Here is a 17,143-nt window from a genome sequence, read left to right as displayed (position 1 = left end):
TCTCTCCTTCCAGTTCTCAGCTGCCAATGACTGGAACGAACTACAAAAATCTCTGAAACTGGAAACACTTATCTCCCTCACTAGCTTTAAGCACCAGCTGTCAGAGCAGCTCACAGATCACTGCACCTGTACATAGCCCATCTATAATTTAGCCCAAACTACTACCTCTTCCCCTTCTGTATTTATTTATTTTATTTATTTTGCTCCTTTGCACCATATTATTTGTATTTTAACTTTGAACTTTCTTCAAACTACAAATCTACCATTCCAGTGTTTTTCTTGCTATATTTTATTTACTTTGCCACCATGGCCTTTTTTGCCTTTACCTCCCTTATCTCACATCATTTGCTCACATTGTATATAGTCTTATTTTTTCTACTACATCATTGATTGTATGTTGTTTTACTTCATGTGTAACTCTGTGTTTTTGTATGTTGTCGAACTGCTTTGCTTTATCTTGGCCAGGTCGCAATTGTAAATGAGAACTTGTTCTCAACTTGCCTACCTGGTTAAATAAAGGTGAAATAAATAAATAAATAAAAAATCCGTCCGTGAAAATACTGCCCCCTATCCTAAACAGGTTAACTGTGGGGCGACACAATTAACTTATTTACAGTTAATTAACCACTGCAAATCTCTTTGTTAGCAAGCAAAACGGTAAGCTGTTTCCAGTAATGTTTACTTTACTTTTATGTTTGTGATGTCTCCACTTTCCAAGCAATATTGTAAGACTGTTTTAGAAGAAAAAGAGAAATCATTAGGCAATTCAAAAATGTGTGCACATGAATTGTATGTTGCGAAAGTCACTACTTTACCAAGTCTCTGTTTTTGTCTGTTTGTGTGGACCTGTCTAGGTGAGAAGCCATACAAATGCACCTGGGATGGCTGCACGTGGAAGTTTGCCCGCTCTGACGAGCTGACACGCCACTACCGGAAACACACAGGTGTCAAGCCCTTCAAGTGTGCGGACTGTGACCGCAGCTTCTCGCGCTCAGACCACCTGGCCCTGCACCGACGGAGACACATGCTGGTGTGAGACAGTTACAGGGTGATGATGTCATCAGAAGGAGCATACACACACACTTACACACACACAGTGCCGCCGGGGGAGCAGGGTCTCTCCCTCAATGTGGTTCAGCTGGACTGGACACACAACGCTGTCTGTCTGTGATGCGGTGGGAAGAGCAGAGTAAAATGCAAAGAAAGGATTCTGTCTGTTCACAGAGGAAAAAAAACAGGGTCGGTTCTGGATCCTCAGTGACTGAGGAGGGTCGGAACTGGAAAATGCTCTTTTATTATCATTTTGGAGTTTTGATGTAAACCTGTCTTTTTTCTCAGCACTGTTCTTAAATGGTTTCACTTTGGAATTTTTCTCGAAAGGAGTTGTGCTCTTCTTCGTTCATTTGGACAGGAACCTTAATCGCAACCGTTCTTCTTGGTGTCTTTGTTTTGGTTATATTGTTCAAAATGGCTGCTTTTCTCGCATCTATAATGTGAAATAACTGAGGATTGGATGGCTTGATGGAAGGGCTGTGTGCATGTGTGTCTTTGAAGTATAGGGCAGACCTTGGTCTTGCATTGGAAAATGGAATAAACAGACACAGATTCTGGTTTTTCCATGGAGAGTATTGTTTCCCAGTTCACTCCCTATAGCAGCTCCCTGCATTTCTGTGCTTCAGGACAACCGGCAGCAGAGGGCGCCATCCACTCATTGATTGTACCCATAAAAACTGGTTTGAGAATTCTAGAATCAGCATTGTAGAATTAGTTCTAGTACCAGTGTTCTAGATTCAGAAGTATCAGAGGCATCCCAGTGGGCCAGTGATCTAGAAGCTGTAAGGGGCGGAGTTAACCCCAACCCAATGTCAGCAAACCAGCAACTGAGATTAAAGAGTACAGTATATCCACAAACAGAGAGCATCAGCAACCTTACTTCTCATTCACATCCACGCATATTACAATACATACAGGTTTAGTATACATGTTTGTTGTTTTTGGTATTTGTTTTGTTTTTTATCCAATGGTTTTTGTTAGCACATGACTCAACCGCATTGCACCTGGAGCTTCTTTGAAACATTTTATTTTAAAAAACTTTATTGGTGCATTTTGTGCTGTGATTTGCAATCTCATTGGGTAAATATAGTTTCAATATCGAGACTATTTTAGTTTTTTGTTTATTATATCTTGCTGTGTATGCTTGCTTTTGATCCATTTCACAAATAAAGATCAATCCCCACCTCAATGTGCAATGAACTTTACAACAAATCAAATTAACATATCTGGCATTTGAAGCACCTTACAGATTGACACCTTATATGACGATTCCATAATGTTCAAGGATTTTGTTTTGGATCCCTGCTCTTTACAGTGAAAGGGATTGGCATTGTGATAATTTGTGTGTTAGTAGTCTAGAGCTAATACATCTTGGGTTTAGTTAATAATAATAATATATGCCATTTAGCAGATGTTTTTATCCAAAGCGACTTAGTCATGCGTGCATACATTTAGATCAGAGGGCTAAGCCACTCGGTTACTCGAGTTCAATAGAAGAGCAATACATTCAGTAGAGGGAAATGTTTTTGTACCCTTGTTCTGGTTGCTGATGTCATAGACAAATAAGTCCTCAATCACAGACCGATTTCTACCAGTGCCACTTCTTCGTTTCTACTCTATACTACAAATGTCTATATTTCTACAGCACAATGTTCTAGGCAAACTCACTTATTTTGGTTACCCCCTCCCTGTAAATTGTGTGGAAAATGTCACATTAATGATTGGTGGTTGAGGGGGAACAGGTTTTTCTTAATGTATCTATGAACAGACCTACACTATTAGAATAAAGTGCTATCTAGAACCTTCGGCTGTCCCCATAGGAGAACCCTTTGAAAAACTATTTCTTTGTTTGAGGAGGAACCCAAAAGAGTTCTACCTGGAACCAAAAAGGGTTCTCCTATGGGAAAGCTGAATAAACTTTTTTTAACAATTTTTCTAAGAGTGTACAGTGCCAAAATGAAGGAAAAAAAAACATAACTTTTCTACATTCTTTATATTGTAATACACTGTAGTACACAATGTACACAGACAGTTGGCCCTGTAGCTTTCTGTGACTGGGAGCAGTGTCTTTTTTAATCACACATACACAAATCATGATGCGAGGTCTTCAGATCCAGCTTCAGGTCCACCTTTACTTGTAGTTTGTCATGCATCGATGACAGATACTTATCTACCATATTCAGTGTTAAGGTTTATTTAACACACTAAAACCACATTTTGATCATTTTCTGTTTGTACATGAAGTAAAAATACATCTACGGCTATACAGATATTTATATTTAGCCGTATAAAGATTTATGGCTATATATAACTGAGATATTCTGAGAGAAAAATGTGGCTCAACTTTCATTAGTCAGTGCAATGACATCAACCACTTATATTTTGCATATTGTTTGACATCAACAATTTATCCAGCCGATTGGAAAGAGATATCTATGGACATACAAATAGCACAACATAAACCTTTCTGAGAAACATGAAAGCAATATCGGCAACTTTTCCTATCACAGCAAAGTTATCAGATTTTCCTTTTTACAATATTGGACATAGATCTGATCTTGTTCATCATTATCATAGCTATTCTCAACAGAATCCCACATGTATGATAATTGTATGTGTTCAAAGTATTTTTGTAGTGCAGTACACAGACATTAGAGTATGCTGGATCCCTACTTACAGTTTCAGGAGCTGATTTCAGAAGGTCAGTAAGTTAAGGTTTTGTCAAGTCAAGTGCTTATAGACAAAGTTTTTGAGATTGCAGCAGATGCTTAGTGATTTAATAACACACGCATACACCAGTGGTACTGTCCTATAATTCAAATCCACATCCTTACCGGAACAAAGAAATATTTATCAGAAACATATTATGCCGAATTTGTCTCTCTCCTTTTGGTTTTCTGAGGTATTATAATATATGTCATATTATGTTATATGTTGTTTGTGTACATGTGAATATTTCATTGGCCTTTTTTGGCCCAAGCATATCATCGGCAACTTGTTTGTTATGAAGTATAATTTAAAAATTATTTCATTAATGAAGTCCATTTATACATAGTCATCATTTTCAACATTTTATTATTCATATGCTGTACTTTTCTGAAATGAGGGGCACTTCATCTTGCATATAACGATTTTCTGTAAAAATATATATATTTTGAAATGTTTTAATATATGTGATAGTGGAAATAAAAATGATAACTCAGTTCTACAGCCTGTATATACATTTGAAAATAGGGCTTTAATTATTAGATACAAGGAAATACATTTATACATGTAAAGTATTTTTCAGAGATGCTAATTTATCTGATTTGATATACAGTAAGATGGGGCTATTGATTCTAAACTGTTTTGTTATCTAAAATACTAATATAAATGATCAAATCTGATGTCAGAAATGTGCATTTTGGTTCATGATTTTCTTCTTTCGCAAAACAAGAGAATGTTTTCATATAAATATAGTCAATATGATAATTGCTTTTATAAATTGATCAAACTTTTAATGTCATTCTCTACCCAGCCATGTTTAGTTGAAGAAAATTACAATTACAAGTACAGATTCACATCAATGTTTATCCAAATTCGACATATATTTTCTTTAAATTTAACTTAACTTGAAAGTTATAACTAATATTTAGCATGTGTACACAGAGGCTTATTGTATGCATGCATTACCATTCCCCTTTGGCATAATAAAAGTTTTTACGAGCATAATTATTTAACGGTAAGCAGGGTCAAAGTTATGCAATAATGAATAGTGCCTCCTATCACAGGGAATCTCTGAAAAGCATGCACATAAACTATTTCACAACTAACAAGTATCATATACATTCAAATATAAACCCTTGAATTGATACTCAGACAGAGATGTATTTGTAAAACCCAGACTCCCATTGTTCAGTTTATTTTCAATGCACTGAGCCTTACCCCATCTTTTCAATACAGTATCCTCAAATTTCAGCCTTTAACATGCTGTATGTATGTCCCATGAAAGCTGCATATTATTTGTATGGATGTATTTACAATATTAACTTCACTTAGAGAATGTAATTATTTTATCATTATCGTATCATTTAGGTTTTGACCTCTCCGATACTGGTCATTGGTGCAACTACTTAGTTTTTTTCATAATCAGCCACACCATACTGCAGTATGCGAAATCACAGAAGAGAGTGAAAGACATTTGAATTACCTGATTGAATTTATTGCGGTTCGCAGGGAATGCTGTATTGAATATGTAAAGGCCGGAATAGCAACCCTTGGGGAGCTCCCTTTGAAAGAATTCTGATTACACTTCTGTATCCGTTCAATATTTCTTTAATTTCTGTATCAATTCTGTGTTTGTTTTATCTCTGTTTTTGGAGAATTACGTAGTGATGCCAATGCCTTTGTTTCAAGTTTACTGCTATTACGTACAGTAATTGTTGTTCCTGTATTCATGTAAAGTGACTATTGTAAATGTATTCAGAGCTTTTCATTCTTATCGTAAAATTGTGATATGCCCCACAATGCTTCAAAGGGAGTCGTTAGCTTAAGGAATTCTGGGAACTAATTCGGAATCCCAATGTTTTTCAAAGGTTGAAAGAGGTTCTAAGGTTTTTCTTCTGTTCTTTCTTTCTGTTTTTCAAAAGTTGTCTAAATATTCTGTCAATGCTTTTTGCTTTTATCTCTGTATTTTTTCGTATGGATGGAGCTGTGAAATTAAATTAAACCGAGTTGAAACATATACATGTATATGAATTAGGCATGAAGGTTAATAAAGTTGCATTTTGTATGTAACATGCTTGTACCAGAACTCATTTAGACTGTGTTGTTGCTGGTATGTGATTTTGGTTTCACTAGCAGATTTGACTACTATACTCACATTCACTGGAATTCAGAAACCTAAGCTTGTGTCCTGAAATGTAAGGAGAAGATGAGCCATGATCTTTGGCGGGCATTCAATCATCTATCCAAGTGTGAATACCGTAAGGGCACTTTGCTAGGCTTTGATATGGCTCTACAAACAACAATTCCCCTATACTTATCAGTGTATGCATCCCATAGGCTTATCAATGATATGACGTGATTTTCATGATAGCGTCCAACACAATTAGTTTTCGCTGATCCCTCCACATACTGAAATGTTTCCCCTCTTGGTGACAGGTGGAACCTAGGAGCGGCTCCGGCCGCAGAGCCAGGGCAACCACCACATAGTTGGTTGAAGTCCCGAACAAGTCTCGGGTCCAGGATGTCCCAGGCAGGCACCCACGCCTGCTCCTAGCCCTCCCAGTCCACCAGGTACTGCAGGGTACCCCAGACCCGACAAGCCTCCAGCAGACGCCAGACTGTGTAGGCCGGGCGGCCGTCAACAAGTCGAGGGGGCGGAGGGGCATGTGTGGGGGGAGAAGGGACTGGTTCTTAACAGTTTGATACGGGAAAAGTGGAAGGATGGACAGACTCTCAATGACCTGGGGAGCTGGAGACGATAGGTGACCGGGTAGATGCGACTCAGGATCCTGAATCCTACGTAGAATGGGGCGAGCTTCCGAGAATCCACTTTTAAAGGAGGATTGCGCTCTGGTCCAGGTGCTGCAACATTGTTGAATGAACACCTTTGCTGAGGGTACCCCCGCTTCGGCCTCTTGTTCAGGAAACAAGGGGGGGGGACTTCTCCACCCCCTGGTTGACCCTCTCTGCCCATTCAACTATTGGTGGAACTCAGAGGAGAGACTCACCTACGCCTCCAACAGGGAGCATAAGGCTTTCCAATACCACACAACGAGCTGGGGGCCACGGGTTGAGACAATGAACCTGTGTGTTCGAAATACATGGTTAATCATGAGATCGGCTGTCTCCTTGACTGAGGTAGGGCAGGGCGATGAAATCGGCTGCCTTGGAGAACTGATTGACGACCACCAGGATAGTGATCAGCCCTTGGGTTGGAGGTAACCCAGCCAATCGCTGTCGTGAGGACTTTCTTTGGGCACAGGTGGAGCAGGCCTTAACGAAGGATCTAACATCCTCAATCGTGCTGGGCCACCAGAAATTCCGTCTCAGGAACTCTAGTGTCCAATTAACCCCTGGATGCCCAGCTAATTTAGAGGAATGTCATCAATCAATGAATCAAATGTATTTATAAAGCCCTTCTTACATCAGCTGATGTCACAAAGTGCTGTAAAAGAAACCCAGCCTAAAACCCCAAACAGCAAGCAATGCAGGTGTAGAAGCACGGTGGCTAGGAAAAACTCCCTAGAAAGGCCAGAACCTAGAAAGAAACCTAGAGAGGAACCAGGCTATGAGGGGTGGCCAGTCCTCTTCTGGCTGTGCCGGGTGGAGATTATAACAGAATATGGCCAAGATGTTCAAATGTTCATAGATGACCAGCAGGGTCAAATAATAATAATCACAGTGGTTGTCGAGGGTGCAACTGGTCAGCACCTCAGGAGTAAATGTCAGTTGACTTTTCATAGCCGATCATTCCGAGTATCTCTACCGCTCCTGCTGTCTCTAGAGAGTTGAAAACAGCAGGTCTGGGACAGGTAACACGTCCGGTGAACAGGTCAGGGTTCCATAGCCGCAGGGAGAACAGTTGAAACTGGAGCAGCAGCACGGCCAGGTGAACTGGGGACAGCAAGGAGTCATCAGGCCAAGTAGTCCTGAGACATGGTCTTAGGGCTCAGGTCCCCTGAGACAGAGAAAGAAAGAGAGAAAGAAAGAGAGAGAAAAAGAGAGCATACTTAAAATCACACAGGACACTGGATAAGACAGGAGAAATACTCCAGATATAACAGACTGACCCAAGCCCCCCGACACATAAACTACTGCAGCATAAATACTGGAGGCTGAGACAGGAGGGGTCGGGAGACACTGTGGCCCCGTCCGACGATACCGCCGGACAGGGCCAAACAGGCTGGATGTAACCCCACCCACTTTGCCAAAGCACAGCCCCCACGCCACTAGAAGGATATCTTCAACCACCAATTTACCATCCTGAGACAAGGTTGAATATAGCCCACGAAGATCTCCGCCACGGCACGAACCCAAGGGGGGCGCCAATCCGGACAGGAAGATCACGTCAGTGACTCAACCCACTCAAGTTGAACTTGGACAATTTTGTAATGAGAACCTCATGGTTAACAGTATCAAAATCCTTCCTTAGGTCCAGAAACACAGCCCCAACAACGCCCCCTTTATCCATCTTGGACTTCACATTTTCCAGAAGAAAGCAGTTGGCCGTTTCTGTGGAGTGTTTTTCTCTGAAGCCAAACTGCATGGAGTGTAATGTGAATGGGCTGTTGTTGAGGTGGGCAATCAGTTGCTCTGCTACACACTTTTCAACAATCTTCAATACCACAGGTAGTATACTAATGGCCCTGTAGTTACTCAAGTCAGCAGGGTCACCCGATTTAAAGATGGCCGTTATTATGGCCGACTTCCATACCCTTGGAAACACGGCCTGACCATTAGATGTGTTGGTGACCTTAGTAATGGGGCCAATGAGTGACTCTTTGTAGTTTTTAAGAAAGGTAGAGTCCAGCCCAAACACATCTTTGGCCTAAGTGTTCTTTAGTGAGCTAATCACCTTGTTCACTTCTCACTCAGAAACCTCCCGTATGATGAAGACAGGTTGAGTGTCATTCACTAGCACTGAGCCCAAGAAACCAGTGGAGGGGTTCTGTGTCAGTACCCTGACAGAGTCAATAAACTAGCAATTGAAGGCTATTGCTATTTCGACTGTATCCTGTGTTAGATTGTCATTGACCATGATTTCTAGTCTTTTTACAGTGTTACTATGGTCTTTCCCTGTTAACTTTTTTAGATTCTCACAGATCAAGTTAGAATTTCCCTTTGCTTCACCAATTATGTTAATAAAAAAGTTTGCATTGGCCTGTCTGATTTCTTTCATCACCTTATTTCCCAACATGGTAAACATACGTCTGTCATGCTCTAATTTGGGCTTTAGGGATGTTTTAAGAGCATAATCTCGTTCTTTCATCAGTTTCCAGATTTCTCCGTTTAGCCAGGGAAGAGTGCTCTTTTGGCCAGGTTTGGATTTGATTTTCTTTAGGAAACCATTTATTGTAGTCTGGATTGTGGATAGAAAAACCTGACCATCAGCTTCCACATCTGTAGTGGACAAGAGATCATTCCAGTTAATTCCCTTAATTGCGTTTTCAAAATAATTAGGTATTATTATTATTAGGTATACTGAGTTGATCAGGCTTCTAACAGTAGGTTAAACCTGTTCTTAGAAAGCTTTCTGGCTATAAGTGTCAGATTATGATCAGACAGCCCAGTAACCATATTGAATGTTTTAGTCACTTCCTCTGGTTTATTACTGAACACCAAATCAATCTGTGTTTTAGAACAAGTCACCCAGGTTGGCCCTTTAACTAGCTGTGTAAGGTCAAAGGTATTAGTGATCCGTTTGAGGGTTTTCCTACACTTGTCTTCATAATTAATGTTAAAATCTCCCATTAAGATAACCTCTTTCCCAAAATCACATTCCCTAAGCATGTTATTAAACTGATCAAAAAACACACTTTTGGTGGAAGGTGGTCTCCAATAAGTGGAAGGTGGAAGGTGGTCTCCAATAATTCCAATAAGGGTAAAATACATTTGGGGAGACAGTGTAACGTTCAGGCCAATACATTCTAGTTCATTATCACATGACCTCTCAATTTGTTTACATTGGATACGTTCTTTAATGTAAATCATCAGACCCCCTCCTCTTCCTTCAATCCTGTCTCTCCTGAAAACATTGTAGCCAGGCACAATCAAAGCAGCATATGGAGAGTTTTTATGGAGCCATGTCTCTGAATGGCAGAGGAAGTCAAGGTTGGAGTCTGTGAGAAGATGTTGAATTTGATCACTTTTTGGAATGACACTACGAATGTTCAAGTGCCCCCCTAGTAGTCCCTTGGGCTTAGCTCGTGGGTCCCAGATGACTCGAGAGTGTTTGACACATTGAAAAAAGTAACATTTTCTGACGGCTGGCTTTAGGCCGTTTTGTTTCGTTTTGATTAGGGGCAATTCGGTAGTGCAATTAACTATCCCCCCCGCTTGCACTGGATGCGGGGAACTAATTAAAACAGCTTGGGTGCCAGAAGCAGAGTCAGGGATTGCATATAGCGACTTGGATATGTTTGGAGAGTCAAATTCCATCTTGGAGCCGGGTGACTCGAGAAAAACCGTAGGACCATAGCACTCACCCAATTCCGCAGCGGCGACGATCAGTGGACAAGGTCATCCACTGCTTTCCATTCCGGTGAGTATCGCTGGCTCGGTGATGTTAGGCCCAGCATTGAGTTACACATCCCCGGAGAGCAGGAGGGTAGTGAACAGGTAGTTTAACAGTTTCTGATAAATGTTGGACTTGTGTTTGTTCCGCCTAAGCAGGTCAGTGGAATAGGGAGCGAGGTAGACTTGGCCATTATTCAGAACATTATGGTATGCTGTGTACTGTCCGCTCCCGTGGAACGGTGAACCAATGTGTTTGGTGTTGATATTCTCCGGCAGTAGATTGATTGTGTCATCCCAGCAAGGACGCACTGAGATTATCAGTAGAGCAGCTACATAACTGACAATCATGGCAAAGTACTGGAGATAAAACACACAATTGCGCTTTAAATCTATGTATGAGTTACTTAGCTGGGGTTGGTGTACACCTGATGTTTTAGATAAAATAACAGCATTCGTATGAGAAGTGGCACCTGCCGCACCACCCTCCCTTCTGTCTGTCATTTTCACAGTGTATAGTATGTTATTTAGATTTTTTACCTAACAATGTTTAAGGAAAATAAGTGTTAAGTTACAACCTTATTCTAAAATGGATTTTATATATACAGTCGTATAAAAAAGTTTGGGCACCCCTCTGAGGCTGCATAATAATTTACTCTGTCGTCACAGAAAACGATCACAGTGGCATGCCATTCATTTTCTAATAAAAGCTGAGTACTGGGGTATTGTCCAGACAAAGATTTTTAGTGTAGCAATATTAAATTGTATGAAATTAAATCAGATGTGAAAAATAGGCTATGCAAAAATTTGGGCACCCTTGTCATTCTGTTGATTTGAATACCTGTAACTACTTAGCACTGATTAATTGGAACACACACTTGGTTTGGTGAGCTCATTAAGCCTTGAACTTCATAGACAAGTGCATCCAATCATGAGAAAAGGTAGTTAAGGTGGCCAATTGCAAGTTTTTGTTCTCTTTGACTCTCCTCTGAAGAGTGGCAACATGGGGGCCTCAAAACAACTCTCAAATGACCTGAAAACAAAGATTGTTCAACATTATGGTTTAGAGGAAGGCTACAAAAAGCTATCGCAGAGATGTAAGCTGTCAGTGTCCACTGTGAGGAACATAGTGAGGAAATGGAAGACCACAGGCACAGTTCTTGTTAAGGCCAGAAGTGGCAGGCCAAGTAAAATATCGGAGAGGCAAAGGCGAAGGATGGTGAGAACGGTCAAAAACAGACCACAGACCACCTCCAAAGACCTACAACATCATCTTGCTGCAGATGGTGTCACTGTGCATCGTTCCACAATTCAGCGCACTTTGCACAAGGAGAAGCTGTATGGGAGAGTGATGCGGAAGAAGCCTTTTCTGCACACACACCACAAACAGAGTCGCTTGAGGTATGCAAACGCACATTTGGACCATCCAGCTTCATTTTGGAATAAGGTGCTGTGGACTGATGAAACAAATCCTTTTATTTGGTCATAACAAGGGACGTTATGCATGGCGGCAAAAGAACACAGCGTTCCAAGAAAAACACTTGCTACCCACACTAAAATTTGGTGGGGGTTCCATCATGCTGTGGGGCTGTGTGGCCAGTGCCGATACTGGGAATCTTGTTAAAGTTGAGGGTCGCATGGATTCCACTCAATATCAGCAGATTCTCAGGAATAAAGTTGAAGAATCAGTCACAAAGTTGAAGTTACGCCGGGGCTGGATATTTCAACAAGACAACGACCCACAACACTGCTCAAAATCTACCCGGGCATTTATGCAGAGGAACAAGTACAATGTTCTGGAATGGCCATCCCAGTCCCCAGACCTGAATATCATTGAGAATCTGTGGGATGATTTGAAGCGGGCTGTCCATGCTCGGCAACCATCAAACCTAACTGAACTGGAGATGTTTTGTAAGGAGGAATGGTCCAAAATACCTTCATCCAGAATCCAGACACTCATTAGAGGCTATAGGAAGCATCTAGAGGGTGTTATTTTAGCAAAAGGAGGCTCTACTAAATATTGATGTGATTTTTCTATTGGGGTGCCCAAATTTATGCACCTGTCTAATTTTGTTTTGATGCATATTGCACATTTTCTGTTAATCCAATAAACCTAATTTTACTACTGAAACATTACTGTGTCCATCAGTTATTTGATAGATCAAAATGAAATTGCTGATCCAAACACCCAATTATTTATAAATGGAAATCATGGAAATTGTCAGGGGTGCCCAAACTTTTTCATACGACTGTATATATATATATATATACATAGTTGAAGTCGGATGTTTACATACACCTTAGCCAAATACATTTAAACTCAGTTTTCGTTAATTCCTGACATTTAATCCTAGTAAAAATGATCTGTTTTAGGTCAGTTAGGATCACCACTTTATTTTAAGAATGTGAAATGTCAGCATAATAGTAGAGAGAATGATTTATTTCAGCTTTTATTTCTTTCTATCACATTCCCAGTGGGTCAGAAGTTTACATACACTCAATTAGTATTTGGTAGCATTGCCTTTAAATTGTTTAACTTGGGTCAAACTTTTCAGGTAGCCTTCCATAAGCTTCCCACAATAAGTTGGGTGAATTTGGCCCATTCCTCCTGACAGAACTGGTGTAACTGAGTCAGGTATGTTGGCCTACAAACCTGATTCAGTTACACCAGTTCTGTCAGGAACACCCACCTCTGAAGTGTCCACCTTCACCACAAAGGATATCATGGGATGTGGGTGTTTGAGCAATGGGGCGGAGGTGAACCATCCCTTGAGTAGACGGAAGGCCTCGTCGGCTGCTGGGCTCCACATCAACCTACGGGGATCACCCTTGAGGAGAGAGGTGAGAGGGGTGGCGACGGAGCTGAAGTTCCTGATGAAACGGTGGTAGAAGTTGGTAGAAGTTGGAAAACCCCCAAAAACGTTATAACCCCTTTATGGTGGTTGGGACTGGCCATGATCTGACCGCATATACCTTCTTGGTGTCCATCCTCACTCCCTGTGGGCTGATTTGGTAGCCTAAGAAGGAGACAGCCTTCTCATGAAATTGGCCCTTCTCAGCCTTGATGAACAAGTGGTTAGCCAGGAGGTGTTCCAGGAATGCTCGAACGTGAGTGATGTGATCCTCCAGAGTAGCTGATTAGATCAGGATGTCATCTATATACATGACCACCTGGCGTCCGAGCATGTCCCTGAACACCTCTTTAACGAATACCTGGAACACTGACAGAGCTTTGGCTAAGCCAAATGGCATCACCAAGTATTGAAGCCAGACATCATGCTAAAAGCTGTCCGCAGGTCCAATTTGGTAAAGAACATGGCCCCGCAGGCCTGGGTCTCATCCACCAACCGAAGGTAGATGATTCTGCCAGCAGGTCGATGGCACAGTCCCAGGGGCAATAAGGAGGAAGACAGTTTGTGTGGGTCTTGGAGAATACCTCCAAGACCCCCACAGGACTCTCAACTGATGTGGAACCACAGGGGATGGGGAAGCAGGTCCTCCGGCATTCAGGTGACCAGTTTGATTCTCATCCTCGACCATGAAATGGTGGGGTTATGGCTTTGAAGCCAAGGGAGGCCAAGGATGATCTTGTGAACTGGTGCACTGGTGATGAAGAATGGGATGTTCTCCTGATGAATGGACTCCACGGTAAGGGTGAGTGGTTGAGTGATGTGTGTGATGGTTCCGAATCCTAGTGGCCGATTATCGTGGGCTTGAACCGGGAAAGGAGAAGAGAGCGGGTATGAGATGATGTTACGAGAGGAGACAAGGGTCTGGTCAATAAAGTTACCCCGGCACCTGAATCCACTAACACTGCAGACACAGTACATGAGGGACAGTCAACTAGTGTGATGGACACCAAAAAGAGTGATGAAGATGGAATATTCACTCCTGCTCCAGGAGGTGGAAGATCACGTGACCGTCCCTCTGTTCTTGTGGATCCCAGATTAGGAAGTGCCGGACACCGCTGGACCTGGTGCCCTCCTTGACCACAATACAAACAGAGCCCTAGCTGTCTCCGTCTGTGTCGCTCTGCCAAAGGGAGGCATGTGACCCCTACCTCCACAGGTTCAGGCTCTGATCCAGATTGTTCCCGTAGGGAAAGAAGCGATGAGAGTACCAAAGCTCCCAAAGTAAGTTATCAAGACAGATGGCCATCACATTGAGTGCGTCTAAAGGAGAGGTTGTTGCCTTGTCAGGACAGTTCTGTCTGGACCTCCTCGCGCAGACCTCTTCTGACTAGCGTAAGAAGCGCCGGATCGTTCCATCTGATGGATGCTGCTACTGTCCGGAAGGTGAGCGCGTACTCAGCAGCCTTCTGGTCCCCCTGCCGTAATTGGAGTAGGCGCTTGAACCTCTCATATGAATCTAGCTCCTCCTCTCCTCTCTCCCAAATGGCTGTGGCCCATTCCAATGCCCCCGCCCTGTCAGCAGAGAAATAACCATGGCAACCTTGGACCTCTCGTGGTGGGGCTCCCATCTGGTGCAAAATAGAGGGAGCACTGAAGTAGGAGCCCACGGAATTTAGATGTGGTGCTGTCAGTGTCATTTTTATCCAGGAGGAACAAAGGGGCATCGCTGACCTGAGCGGATTGCTGAATGGGCTGTTGTGCTGGCTCGCTGGGTCGACTGGTTGTACAGTATCCTCCGCTAGTTGACGGGCAACGCCTCCCGGGTATGTTCAAGACGTTGCACACTGTGAAGAACCTCTTCCATAGCCATCCCCAGTTGTATCAGTCAGTAATAGTGTTGATGTAGAAGGTATCCCTGCCCGTCGACCATCTGGGAGATATTCTATTTTCCTGCTTTGTTGGAGTCAGTATTCTGTAACTGAGACGCTGAGATTCGAGAATTAGTTCAGGTGACAGGGGTTTTATACAACAGTGTCGTGACTTTACTTTAATTAATCTGATGACTGTTATTTATTTAACCAACTAACTATGTTTAATTGTTAGCCAATTAAATGAATCAAGTAACAATTAACACATTAGAATTTGGGGCAAGAAGTTGTTTAAACCTGTTGAGGACAGACGTTCCGCTAGACCAAAATAACCACACAGCCATTTTCCAAGCAAGGACATGTGTCAATAAAACCCAAAACACAGCTAAATGAAGCACTAACCTTTGACGATCTTCATCAGATGACACTCCTAGGACATTATGTTACACAATACATCTATGTTTTATTCGATAAAGTTCATATTTTATATCCAAAAACAGCATTTTACATTGGCGCGTGATGTTCAGAAAATGTATTCCCACCAAAACGTCCGGTGAATGTACACATCAATTTACAAAAATACTCATCATAAACGTTGACAAAATATGTAACAATTATTTAAGGTAAAGACTTAAGGTTCAGGATTCTGTTAAAGCGTACCCCAAGGACAACGTGTGAAGATTCTAAGCTTCCTGTGCCAACCGGAAGTTGTTAAAAACACCCTAAAGCTGTTGTAATATAACCAACCTGCAGATTGTGAAAACCACGCAATTCAACCCTGTGTAGATCAGTCAATTCTTATGGTAAAGACTTAAAGAGATATAGATAGACTACTCCTTTATGCAACCGCTGTGTCAGATTTTAAAATAGCTTTACGGAGAAAGCACATTTTTCAATATTCTGAGTACATTGCTCAGCCATCACAGCAAGCTATACAGACACACGCCAAGTTCGGGGCCACCTAAACTCAGAATTAGTATTAGAAATATTCTCTTACCTTTGCTGATCTTCGTCAGAATGCACTCCCAGGACTGCTACTTATACAAGAAATGTTGTTTTTGTTCGAAATAATAAATATTTATGTCCAAATACCTCCGTTTTGTTCGTGCGTTCAGAGCACTATCCAAAGGCATAACGCGTGAGCGCGGTACCAGAGACGAAAAGTCAAAATGTTCCATTACCGTACTTAGAAGCATGTCAAATGCTGTTTAAAATAAATCTTTATGGTATTTTTAACGTAAAATTGCGATAATATTCCAACCGGACAATAGCGTATTCATTCAAGGAGAAAAAGAAGGAACGGCGCACTCACGGGATCGAGCATATCCAATCCCTTTGTTGCCAGGCAGTCCACTCAGTAACTGAGCTCCTATAATCTGCCCAGTGACAGGAGAATGCTGAAACAACTTTCTGAAGGCTTTTCACAGCCAATGGAAGCCTTAGGAAGTGTAACGTAACCCCACAGATACTGTAGTTTCGAAAGGGACTAGAAAAAATACCTACAATTCTCAGATCCTCCACTTCCTGGTTGACTTTGTCTCAGGTTTTTGCCTGCCATATGAGTTCTGTTATACTCACAGACACCATTCAAACAGTTTTAGAAACTTCAGAGTGGTTTCTATCCAAATATACTAATAATATGCATATTCTAGTTTCTGAGCCAGAGTAGTAACCTGTTTAAATTGGGTATGTTTTTCATCCGGCCGTGAAAATACTGCCCCCTAGCCCATAATCTACCATATGACTTTAGTTTTCCATATCTCCCCACTGACCATTAGAATTATTATTCCATTATCCGCTTTTTGGACGTTAGAGTTTTGGGCGGGCAAAAGTCTCTGGAGACAGAGACATTCCTTCAGCCAATGCTGGAGGGTAGAGAGAGAGTTCTTTCCTGCTTAACCTCTATGGGACCCCTTCCCGTTCTCATCCCGGTAACGGGATTGCTTGACAAGATAGCATGGCGCAAAATTCAAAACAGCAAAAATCGAATAATTTTAATTTTTCAAACAATGAAATATTTTACACCATTTGAAAGATAAACATCTCCTTAATCCAACCATATTGTCCAATTTCAAAGAGTCTTTACGGTGAAAGCATAAAGTTAGATTATGTTAGGACAGTACATAGACAAAAAATTATACACAGCCATTT

At 41.7% G+C, this 17,143-nt stretch overlaps 1 protein-coding gene across 1 annotated transcript in view; it reads left to right on the top strand.

The window, feature by feature from the left end:
- LOC115156240 (Krueppel-like factor 12) overlaps positions 1-5,829 on the top strand; it is a 187,399-nt gene extending 181,570 nt beyond the window's left edge. The window contains exon 16 of the mRNA XM_029703679.1: positions 855-5,829. Coding sequence (XP_029559539.1) covers positions 855-1,036 — 182 coding nt within the window. The 3' untranslated portion in view covers positions 1,037-5,829. The remainder of the gene's footprint in view (positions 1-854) is intronic.
- The last annotated feature ends 11,314 nt before the right edge of the window (positions 5,830-17,143 follow it).

Source organism: Salmo trutta, chromosome 20 (genome assembly GCF_901001165.1).
Source record: "Salmo trutta chromosome 20, fSalTru1.1, whole genome shotgun sequence".
NCBI lineage: Eukaryota > Metazoa > Chordata > Actinopteri > Salmoniformes > Salmonidae > Salmo > Salmo trutta.
This window is presented reverse-complemented; position numbering and strand designations above follow the sequence as displayed.